General features: G+C 35.1%; 2 protein-coding genes across 2 annotated transcripts; both read right to left on the bottom strand.

The window, feature by feature from the left end:
- Nucleotides 1-2,789: 2,789 nt before the first annotated feature.
- BNAC01G31260D lies at nucleotides 2,790-4,043 on the bottom strand. Its single transcript, XM_022694311.2, has one exon. It carries the CDS (start codon nucleotides 3,852-3,854, stop codon nucleotides 3,147-3,149), a length of 708 nt encoding a protein of 235 aa, XP_022550032.2. The 5' UTR covers nucleotides 3,855-4,043; the 3' UTR covers nucleotides 2,790-3,146.
- Nucleotides 4,044-4,255: 212 nt separating this feature from the next.
- LOC106453758 (plastidial pyruvate kinase 1, chloroplastic) lies at nucleotides 4,256-6,790 on the bottom strand. Its single transcript, XM_013895973.3, has 6 exons — nucleotides 6,115-6,790; nucleotides 5,879-5,969; nucleotides 5,606-5,799; nucleotides 5,402-5,523; nucleotides 4,821-5,299; nucleotides 4,256-4,747 (listed from the first exon to the last, which is right to left on the bottom strand). The coding sequence occupies exons 1-6, from the start codon at nucleotides 6,679-6,681 to the stop codon at nucleotides 4,446-4,448; spliced, it is 1,755 nt and encodes a 584-aa protein (XP_013751427.2). The 5' UTR covers nucleotides 6,682-6,790; the 3' UTR covers nucleotides 4,256-4,445.
- Between the last annotated feature and the right edge of the window lie 5,082 nt (nucleotides 6,791-11,872).

Consider the following 11,872-nt stretch of genomic DNA (forward strand, 5'->3'; position numbering starts at 1 on the left):
GAAGGAAACAAAGAGTTCCTTCAGATATATGTATAAAATCGCCCAAGGCCATAATAAGTCCTAAAGACTATACCTGCACTCTCTACTGACCTAGACTATGCATAGATCAGTATGATAGAGGCTAAAAGCCTGCGAAAATATACACTTTATAGCACGACAGGATTGACCATACTGGTCCAAACATGATGCAAAAATTTATATTCAAAAGGCACACATTAAAATATAAGAAGAGTTATCCCAAAGAATCTCACGTGTGTAGCATGTACACAAGGAAAACTCATTAGGCCATCACAAGTAAAACGGCTACGAGCCCCTTTTTCATAAATAAAGACTATATGTCTAGATAATACTGGTGAATACATGTCCCAAGCGTTTAAATATTATGGTATGTCCATGGGGGTAAGTGTGGACAATTCTGTGATACATGTCCATACCAAGAGCGGCTTGGCCGAAATCTTTTAAAACGCAAATAGCTGATTGATAGACCATAACTTATGAGGTCAAAACTCTCATTCACAGCCTGGGTCACACGAGACATGCACCTAAGTTGATACACATCAGGCCATTTAGTGAGCATAGATATCTCCTATCACAATTATTAACGGGTTAAGAGCCAGACATACCCCATCATAAGACATTTGGATGTGCTGTCTATGTACTAATTGCTCCACCACAGAGAACTAAGATGGGATCTCAAAAGGAGGATGGGGATATATGTTGGATATGATTCTCCCACAATAATAAAGTACTTTGAGCCAACTATGGGTGATTATATTTGAGGTCAGGTACACGGATTATTTTAAGGCCAGGAGGAGAAAAAAATAATAAAGCTGGTAAAAGAATGGTAAAAGAAATAGAATGGAATCAACCATCAATGTCTTGGCAAGATCCTCAGACTAAAGAATGTGAAATAGACGTCCAAAGATTATACATTTACAAAGCTATCTAATCAAATGCCAGACACATTTGCTGACCCGAAAAAGAATGACTAAGTCATATATAAACCATCTTGTAAAGCACCAACGAATTTGATGTCCAAGAAGAGACACAGTCAAGTTGTTACAGAGTCTAGACAACGTATGAAACGTGGTAGACCAAATAGGTTCCAAAAGATAAGAATCCTCGGAAACAAAAGAAAGGTGCAGAGAATGATAATCAAAATCAAAATTCGAGGTTACTAAGGAAACCATCCCAGACATGGAGATAAGGCCGGATGGCTCTAAGGTACAGGTACCAAATAATGTAGCTTGGGACGCCAAGCTGCAAAGTATTAAAGGTTCTGATAATAATGAATCTCAATCGATTATATCATGTCTGGAACATAATGGAACCAATAAGGAATATCGACATAAGATGATTTATTTGCATACAAGGTAGCACTTGAATTTATGAATATAATCGAGGATCATGAACCCACGTCAATATAAGAGTGCGCACTCGTAGAACGTATTGGATGGAATGGAAACATGGGGTTAAATAGTTTAAGGAAGAAAGACGTATTTGGCCATATGATTAAGACGCCATATGATGTTAAAACCAGTGGATATAAATGGGTCTTGTGAGGAATAGAAATCGTGAGATATAAAGATAATGTTGCACAAGGATTCTCACAAAGACCAGTAATAGATTATGAGGATACATACTCCCATGTGGTGGATGCAACTACTTTTAGATTTCTCATAAGTCTAGCTATACAAAAGAGAAAATTAGACTTGCAGCAAGTTGATGTAGTGACTGCATATTTATATGGTCCACTAGATAATGAAAGTACTAGAGGGTATTGAGCTGAAAGTACAGCAAGTTCTCGAGAAAAATATTGATACCATCAAAGTATATGATCTGAATATCCTAGGAACCTCTGGATACAATTTCCCAAACAGTTGAATATCTCAAGAAAGAGTTTGAGATGAAAGATCTTGGAAAACGAAGTTTTGTTTGGGATTACACCTTGAGTACATTAACAATGAAATCTTTGTGCATCAAATAGTATATACAGAAAAGGGTACTCAAGAGATTTAATATGGACCAGTCTCACTCATTATCTATTACATGGGCGTGAGATCACTTGTTTTGGACACTGATCCATTCAGTCCAAAGGTGGACGATAAAGAAGTTCATTTAGTTCTGAGATGGACGATGCAGAAGTCTTATTTTAGATACTGATCTGATTGGCCCATAAGAAGGACGATGAAGAAGCCTTTGATTTTGGTTTATTTTATACTAACCAGCCCAAAGAGGGGTTATTTGGTTTTGTTGATTTGTTTTCAGACATGTTATATTTTACACATAGTGGTACACGCATATCACAGCAACATCATCCAAGATTTCGTGTGTGTGTATTTGAGGTCGATGACTCAATATGTTCGATCAGATTGTGGCATGGCCGATGGTAAAGAAGAACCAACTATCATGTTCGAGGACGAAGCATATTCTGCCCAAGATCTTCATCACCCACGGATTGCAGAAAATTGGAAACATCCAAGGGACCTTCAGTAATGTCCAAATCAGGGGGAGTAATGTGTGTTGTATTCTTTTTCCTTCACCATGGTTTTGTCCCAATTGGGTTTTCCTGGTAAGGTTTTAATGAGACAACATTAAAGCACATTACAAGCTCTAAATGGTTATGGCATCCAAGGAAGAGTGTTATGAACCAGATTGTGGATGTCTCATAACCAAAAGATTATGATTTGTAATTTTTCCATTTATCTATGACGGTGTAATCTCATATATAAGGAACCTCTATGTTATGAATAAAGATAGACTTTTCCATTACTTTTATAATAATGAGAACTATTTTCGTGATAAAAATTTGAAAAACCCTATTTGAGAGAATTGCCCTAATATAAAATAAAATAAAATCATCTTCACTAGTTTACTTTATTCTCACGATAGACTCCTGGAACCCTATTTTCTTTGGCATTATACTCTAACGAAGGCCTAATAGCTTTCGCTGCACCTTTCGGACCTGTCTTAAAATTCTGTTGGAAGTGTGGAACCTTCTTACCGTTGCATAAACATTCTAAGACTCTACTCAATCCTACCTGCGGCTTATCACGAGCTTTCTTGTTCTTTTAAGTCATCCTTCGGGACCTTCCGAAACTCAATAAACGAATCTAGGTCATGCAATAACATGTCCTGGAACCTGTTCATTTTTCGAAGCGACAAGCCTCACTGTTCTTCTCCACTGAGTCCTCCGGATGATATGAACCTCCAGAGTAGTATTTTCCGTTTAAAACCGGACCAGAGGAAGATCCCTTTTCAACTTCAGGTCTAATACAATACGATGGCGTGACATTCACGCAATCGCGTTTGCGTTTGAGTAAACGGTTATCGATCAAGAACGTTTCAAACTCCTCTTTTAGAGACTCGTGACCGCGTAACATTTCGCTGAGTTGTTCAATCAGAATCTCTTTATCACCACTAAACCCTAACGCATCCATAAAAGCCTTGTAAACACTCTCTCCCAACGCTTCGATCTTGTGCAAGAATGCAACCGTGCGTTTCAATTCAGATTTTGGGTTCTCTTTCTCGGAGTTGTTTCTTACAGGAGAAGCAAAATACGACAAAAGCTGACGAAACTCTATGATCAAACCTCTGTGTCCACGGAGAAGGAGAACCAGTCCGCGTTTGAGTTGGATGTAGGTTATATAGCCTGATAGATAACGCTGCATCAAAAAAAAAAAAAAACGCTGCATCATACCTTCGTATCGACGGTAGAGTGTCTTATCATCTGCCTCTTGCAGTTTCTTCAAGAACTCGATGTTTCGTTGAATCTCTTCATCCGAACAATTAGTCGGAGTTTGATAAAACAAGTCTCTCCCCTGACTTTTTCGTGGTGTATTGAAACCTTTCATGATTGTTGTTGATTTCTTGTCTCCTACTCTGGTTAAGCTGCTTTTTTTTTTGTTTACGATGAATGAATAAAGAGCAGATAACAATGCTGTATTTATACTACTAGTACTTTCCTAGTACAACCTGAATTACGTTTGTTATATGACCTCCTAGTCCTATTTGTATAAGTATGATCAGAGAGTTTCCTTTTTACGTTGGAGTTTCTACAAAATTTCGGATCATTTCTTGATTTGTGGGAGTTATTTAAAAAAAAAATTAAGGAGATTATAACAAATGAAAAAAAAAGGAAATATGCAGTTCTCAAGTTTTATTGGTCTCAATTTCTCCTTATGTCCGATATTTGTGAGTTTGTGAATTAAGTCCGATGTTTTACCATCTTATTAAAGACAAAATAAATCGAATATTATAGTAATAGATTACTAATATTTATTGAAAGCCAGAGAAAACAAACAAAAAGAAAAACATAGTACACAATAATACACAAAAGCTTACAACTGTCCGACGATAAATCAAACCAAAAGTAGGAAACTAAACAGTCTGTGGGGGGGGGGGGGGGGGTGGGGAATGTCTGCGATGTTAAAAGAGAGTGAAATCTAGGGAACGTTCATGACCTGGATGGATTGCAGCATGTCAGAGACAGCGATCACGAGGTCACCCGACTTGATCATACCTCTTGATTTCAGTAAAGAGAATGTTTTGTTCAAGTTGCTCTCCATGTCCTCTGAGAAGCTTAGACGGAATGGGATCAGTCCCCATTGTAGGTTTAAGCGTCTTCTCACCGAGGTTGTGTTCGTGAAAGCAAAGATCGGGCAGTCAGGGCGGCATCGGGAGACTAGAGACGCCATGTGTCCGTTCTTTGTGTACACGAAGACCGCGTCCACTCCAAGATTGTTAGCTGCAAGTTTTGGATTGTAAAGTGAGATATCTCTTTGGTTTTTTGAAAGGTACAAAGAAGATTGAAAGTTTACCCATTTTAGAAGCAGAGTTGCAGATTTCTTCAGAGATTTTGTCTGAAGAAGCAGAGCTTATGGCTTGAAGTGGTGTAGCCTCGTAGCGTTTCTCTTCCCTCCACCATCTTTCGATTCTCAGACTGACGCTCCTAAGAACCGTGAGAGCCTTGTCCGGGAACTGACCCATAGCTGATTCTCCAGAGAGCATCAACGCGTCTGATCTCTGCCTTACTGCTTCGGAAACGTCGGCTACTTCTGCTCTGGTTGGAGTTGGGTACTCAATCATGGACTCGAGTAGCTGTGAGGCGACAATGACGGGTTTGTTAAGCTCTCTGCAGACTTTGACTATCTTCTGTTGAGCTGCTGGAACTTGCTCAAGAGGTATCTGAGCTCCCAGGTCACCTCTTGCAACCATAGCTCCATCTGATGCTAGGATGATTTCCTCCAAGTTGGTCAGTGAATCAATACTCTCGATCTTTGCAATCACTCCTATGTCCCTGTATATCAAAATAAAGTAAAGTTTGTGGATGGATAAAAAGGCATAACCAAACTCTTAAAAGTAGTAGGATGTGTTGGTAATAATGAGCATATGTAGTTACCCTCCACCGGGACGAGCGGCAAGATAACTTTTAAGATGATTAATTACTTCAGCAGACTTGACAAAGGATACAGCAATGAAGTCCACACCTTCAGCAATTCCAAAATCAATATCCAACCAGTCCTGAAAACCAAAAAAAAATTGAAGTGAAAACCAGTTCTATATGAACAACAAAACTCAAGGGATGATAAGAAAAAGCTGAGACCTTGGAGGAAATGGTTGGAAGCATAGCGTTACGCTCACGAACAAGACTCCCATCTCTCCAGAAAGTCAAGTTAGCGCGAGGAAGCAACAACCCAGGGTCGGTACATAGACACTTGACATCAGGACCAATCTTCTCAATCACATCAAATCTAACCATTCCACCATCAACAAGAAGCTCATCACCAACTCTTACATCTGCATGACAAAAAAAATTATCCACATCTCATACTCATGTCCACTTGATAATTACAAAAACAACAGAAACATAAAATACCTTCAGCGAAACCATCATAGCTGACACTAATGGTACGTTGAGGACGAGAAGCATCAAAGGCTCTAACAGTAAACGTCCAAACCTCACCATCCTACAACAACAAAACGTCATCTGATTAAGCAAAAGAAAACTTAACCAAGATTAACCATAATTAATCTAACTAAACCGGATTATATCAAAATAATCTGATTAACAACATGCATCATCAAAGATTCAAGAAGAGGAACAAGACAAACCTCTGCTTTAGCAGACGCTTCGCCGCCGAGATCTCCCATGTGAATCTCACTACCTTCAGTATCCATCATGATCGCAACCGCGAATCCTTTCTCCTCGTTAAGCCTCCTAACGCTACGGATAACATTGCGGTGCCAGTCCCGAGTGCCGTGGCACATGTTGAGCCTCGCCACGTTCATGCCTCCTTCTGCGAGCGCTTCGAGCTGCTCGAACCCGCACGTGGCGGGCCCGATGGTGCAGATCAGCTTCGTCCTCCTCGTGCTTCTGAATCCGTTCTCTTTAAGCTCGGCTTCCGTCACTGTATCGACGTCTATCCCGGAGGATCTCTCCTCTGATTTGACGGCGGGAGTGCCGTTGGGAGAGTGAAGAACCGACGATGAGGAGGAGGAATCGGGAGACGGAGAGGAGGAAGCTCGGAGTGAGGTGTGCTTGAAGGTGGAGGTTAGAGGGAATTGGCGGAAGGAGAAGGAAGAGAGAGGACGGTGGAGACGTGAGTGAGGGAGGTGGAGACGTGAGTGAGGGAGGTGGAGAGTGCGCGAAGGAGTTGAGAATTGGATAGAGTGAGACATTGCAGAGAGCTCCGTGAGATCGGAGAAATCGAGAGAGATGGTTGTTAAACAAGGAGGAGGCGGATATAACGAAGTGAAGAGTGTTGAGTTTGATATGATAGGAGGAGTTAGTGCGGGTTATTATCGGAATATACCAATTGTAGTGAGGGTTCAAATCGGAATGTACTAAAAGTAGGAGCTTTTTTCTTGTGTTCGTCTTTTTGCTTTTTGCTTTCTTTTCTGAAAGAGATCCATATTGCTGATCAAAGTAACGTAAATCTAAAGGAATCAACGCTGATAGAAAACAAAATTTCTTTCTTGAAATAATTTTTTTTTACAAATTATTGATGGTTAAAACTTAAAACCATTAATGTTTTTAATCTATATAGAGAAAAATGATTCAGGATGGAATTAGATTGGAATTTTGGAAGTAAGCAAATAAGTGACTTAGAAATTTTTAGTTTTGTTTCAGAGGAGCAGAGCTCGATACATTAAACTGCATTTTTAACCACTTTTGTTTAAAAAAATAAAACTTTAGTTTTGGAGAACTAAGAATTACCAAAAATGTATGTTGTCGACTATTTATGACATGTTTCTTCTGAAAACTTATTTTTTGATTCCGAATCACCAAAATTTCATATTTGGCTAGACGAAAACGTATAATCTCTCGAAAATAACAAAGTCGAGAAAGCTTAACATGATGACCAATCTTTTACAGTAATTTTATGAAGGAATGGTGAGGTTTGAAGTGACTGAGAAGATTGGCCCTGATGTTAAGGTTCAAAATCTTAATATACCAAGGTGAGAGCTTTTTTGTTCTTTATAATTGTTTATTTTGTTTAATCTGAGGTAGTCCGAGTCTATCGAAGAATTCAGATTCAGCAGGTATATCAAATTTGAAAGCGTTGACATCCCAAACCTGTATCCTTATCACTCGGCTACAAGGTTCCGGACAATATACCAAAGTGAGACCGATTTTATAATATATCACTAGGCTATGGTAGCAAAGTTGTTAGAAAATAAAATTTCTTTTTTGAAAAACATATTACAAACCGTTGATATTTAACCGTACATGTTTGAAATCCAAAATCCAAAATGATTTAAGACTGAATTAAATCAAAATTAGGAGATAACACACACACATGATGATGAATTTGATTTCTTGAGAATGATTGAAAATGCATGCAGCAGACCATAGATAACATGTTTCTTATAAAATCTTATATTTTGAATTTTTTTTAAACAAAACTTTGTATTTGGTAAGACAAGAACCAAAGATGATAATTGTGACAGTTACACACCTAGGTAGAAGACTTTGGAGAGATCTTGTTCATATTTGTAAAATAGCTTCAAGGAGCAAACTATCCAACTTGAGTGGTACCAAACTCGAAAAAAAGAGCCTCAGAGTTCGATACATAAAGCTACATATTTAACCACTTTTGTTTAAAAAATAAAACTTTAGTTTTGGAGAACTAAGAATTACCAAAAATGTATGTTGTCGACTATTTATGACATGTTTCTTCTGAAAACTTATCTTTTGATTCCGAATCACCAAAATTTCATATCCGGCTAGACAAAAACGTATAATCTCTCGGAAATAACAAAGTCGATAAATAAAGCTTAACATGATGACCAATCTTTTACAGTAATTTTATGAAGGAATGGTGAGGTTTGAAGTGACTGAGAAGATTGGCCCTGATGTTAAGGTTCAAAATCTTAATATACCAAGGTGAGAGCTTTTTTGTTCTTTATAATTGTTTATTTTGTTTAATCTGAGGTAGTCCGTGTCTATCGAAGAATTCAGATTCAGCAGGTATATCAAATTTGAAAGTGTTGACATCCCAAACCTGTATCCTTATCACTCGGCTACAAGGTCCCGGACAATATACCAAAGTGAGACCGATTTTATAATATATCACTCGGCTATGGTAGCAAAGTTGTTAGAAAATAAAATTTCTTTTTTGAAAAAAATATTACAAACCGTTGATATTTAACCATACATGTTTGAAATCCAAAATCCAAAATAATTTAAGACTGAATTAAATCAAAATTAGGAGATAACACACACATGATGATGAATTTTATTTCTTGAGAATGATTGAAAATGCATGCAGCAGACAATAGATAACATGTTTCTTATAAAATCTTATATTTTGAATTTTTTAAAAACAAAACTTTGTATTTGGTAAGACAAGAACCAAAGATGATAATTGTGACAGTTACACACCTAGGTAGAAGACTTTGGAGAGATCTTGTTCATATTTGTAAAATAGCTTCAAGGAGCAAACTATCCCAACTTGAGTGGTACCAAACTCGAAAAAAAGAGCTTTGTAAAAAATTGAAACAAAAAGAATATGAACATGTTTCTACAAAAGCAATGAAAGAACATCGACAAACACGGAGTTCCATAAGATCTATGGCGAGTGACATAACTGAAGGTGTTAGCAACAATCGCACCATCGATTCAAAAGAATTTGACGTTTCAGTTATGCTATGTCATAGATCCTACAAGATCTATAGACTTAAACATAAATACATTGATCTTATTTTCAACAAATTTATTTTCGACAAATGAAGAGGATCTAAAACATGAAAAAAACAATAGATGAAAAGAGAAACCACAATTTTTTTATACTAAAATGCCACCAAAGTCAGTAAGATGAATTGGTAGCGAAAACTTGTTAGGAAAAAAAAAGAAAACATTTTAGAAATTTTTTTTCTTCTGATAAAAAACACGCAACACTTATTTTTGTTGAGGGATTTTCCAACGTAATGGCAAACCACTTAAATGTATGATAGTGCACTTTCCAGTGGAACACCAATTCCGATACAATATTTATTTTAGTGTTTGATGAATAAAGTTACACCGAATATAGTTTCATTGTTCACAACACCAAACACTAACATTTATTTTTTCATGTAGTAATAAAAATAATTTTGTATTATCAAACGTAAATAAAAATAAATAAAATAAACACATTTAATAATATGAACTTATACAAATTGATTAAAATTTAAAAATATTTTTAAAATTTTGAAAGCATAAAATCACTCAATACGAATCGAACATTTTTGGTATATTATGATAATTAGTACGATGTAGTATGTTTTTAATTTTATTTTATCGATTGGGATATTATATAAATTATAATAAATCAGTTAGAATTACAAATAACTAATATTTTTTCAAAAAAAAAGTTTAATTTAAATTTAAAATTTATTAAAATTATGTAAACTGTAGTTTTATAGTTGGAGTTGAAAAATAATTTGAATACCAAAACTCAAAATTAAGATTATTTTAATATTAAATTTAGTATTTTGGTTGGATTTACACGTAGTTTTATATAACAAGTTCCAATCACTTTAATTTCGTTCATTAAAATAAAGAAAAGATATCATGTTTAGTTTTTGGCATTGTAATACTTTGTAAATTAGGAAGACACATTGACTTGGTTGACAAAAAAAAAATCAATGTGTCTTCCTAATTTACAAAGTATTACAATGCCAAAAACTAAACATGATATCATTATGTTTTCTTCATTGCACAAAGTATTTATAACAAGAGAGAGATTAACTTTGGTAAGATAACAACTATATAATATATACTAATAGACAATCCTTACTTCTAAGTAATAATTAAGAGCGCAAAATAGAATTTTTGATTCTTTAGTTTAGTTAAGACTACAAAGTCTTTTTATAAAAAACTATGTTTTACTAATTGTTATATTCCGGTCTGGTTACCCAAACCAACTCAAATTTGAGTAATAGAATAACTTTTCGTTGTAAAAAAAAAGAAAGTAATGCGTAACATTAGAGAAAATTTTAATAGACAAAACTATCATAAGGGAACAAAGTTTAGTGATATAATATTCTCTTGAAAGTGTTGGACACAATATGTTTCTTTATAAATCACTTATATGACGCATTCCAGCGTATTTTCTAAATGGAAAATTTCATAAAAAATACTCTAATTAAATTTCTTTAAACTTTTTAATATCTAAACTATTTTGTTACCATGTTTGATACTTCAATTAATTATTCTTCTCATTTTAATACACAATATTTTTAATATTCAAAATGTGTTTATATTATTTAAAATATTAATAAGTTTCAAATAAAATAATAGATCTCCAAACCCTAAGAAAAAAATTAAAAACTTTCTAATTTTATTTTAAGTATAAATAGAAAGTGACTTAATTAGGGTGAAAATTTTAAACTTTTAAAATTCAAATTTTGAAGGAAATATATGAATTTTTTTTTTGTATTTCAGAAAATAAACTAAAATCGCTATTCAAAACTCAAAACTTCTATTACACAATTTAAGAGCATCCACAATTTAGTTACTTTTATTTCTAAAACATGAAATAAATTTATAATTTTTAAATATTTTTATGATTTTTAGATATTTTTAATTTCATATGAAATTTATTAATATTTATGATTAAAATAAACATAGATTAAGTATTAACACTACAAGAAAACATATTTTTTACGAGGGCGGTATTCGTTGTAAATTCGTCGTAATAGGGGCTTTACGACGAATTAACATCGATACACGTTTCGTTGTTAAACGCTCGTCGTAACGGAGGTTTCGTCGTAAAGTCCTAGTTACGTTTACGAGGAAGTCAATTCCTCGTAATGCGGAAGGAAACTATTCGTCGTAATTCCCTCGTAAATGACGATGTAAATACCTCGTAATAGTTCGTTGTAAAATCCACGTAAGGCTTCCACGTAAAGACGATGTAAACTTTACGAGGACTTTACAACGATTCCATGTAAATTCCTTGTAAACGTTACGAGGACTTAACGTGGAATTTTACAACGAATTTACATCTCCATATTTAAAATATTAATTAATTATAATAATTATATAAATTTTATATAACAATAATTTTAAAATTTAAAATATTTGAAATAAAATTAAATATGAAACCAAATAATTTTTTTAAAAAAACTATAAATTCATTAATTAAATAGAATTTAAATTTTTTATACAAAACAAAAGAAATTAAAAAAGGAAACTAAAGGCCAACATCATCGTCATCGAAGTAGTTGGCTGAGGGGTTCGGGTCTGTAGACGTTCCTGCTTCGGGATCCGGCTGGCTCATCCCGAGAGCTGCTCGTCTCTCCGCCAAAGCTCTCTGCAAAGTTGGATTTCCCACCGCCATCACATCCAGCAAACCCTCGAGAGAGTCCAAACGCTGCTGCTGGG

Source organism: Brassica napus, chromosome C1 (genome assembly GCF_020379485.1).
Source record: "Brassica napus cultivar Da-Ae chromosome C1, Da-Ae, whole genome shotgun sequence".
In the NCBI taxonomy this organism is placed as follows: Eukaryota; Viridiplantae; Streptophyta; class Magnoliopsida; order Brassicales; family Brassicaceae; genus Brassica; species Brassica napus.

What these genes read in the sequence shown, in the direction of transcription:
- LOC106453758 (XM_013895973.3), bottom strand. Translation starts at nt 6,681, where the DNA reads ATGTCTCACTCTATCCAATTCTCAACTCCTTCGCGCACTCTCCACCTC. An exon ending in GCCGCTCGTCCCGGTGGAGG is followed by an intron (nt 5,300 to 5,401) that starts GTAACTACATAT and finishes TTTGATATACAG; the next exon opens with GGACATAGGAGTGATTGCAA. An exon ending in CAACTCTGCTTCTAAAATGG is followed by an intron (nt 4,748 to 4,820) that starts GTAAACTTTCAA and finishes CAAAACTTGCAG; the next exon opens with CTAACAATCTTGGAGTGGAC.
- BNAC01G31260D (XM_022694311.2), bottom strand. Translation starts at nt 3,854, where the DNA reads ATGAAAGGTTTCAATACACCACGAAAAAGTCAGGGGAGAGACTTGTTT.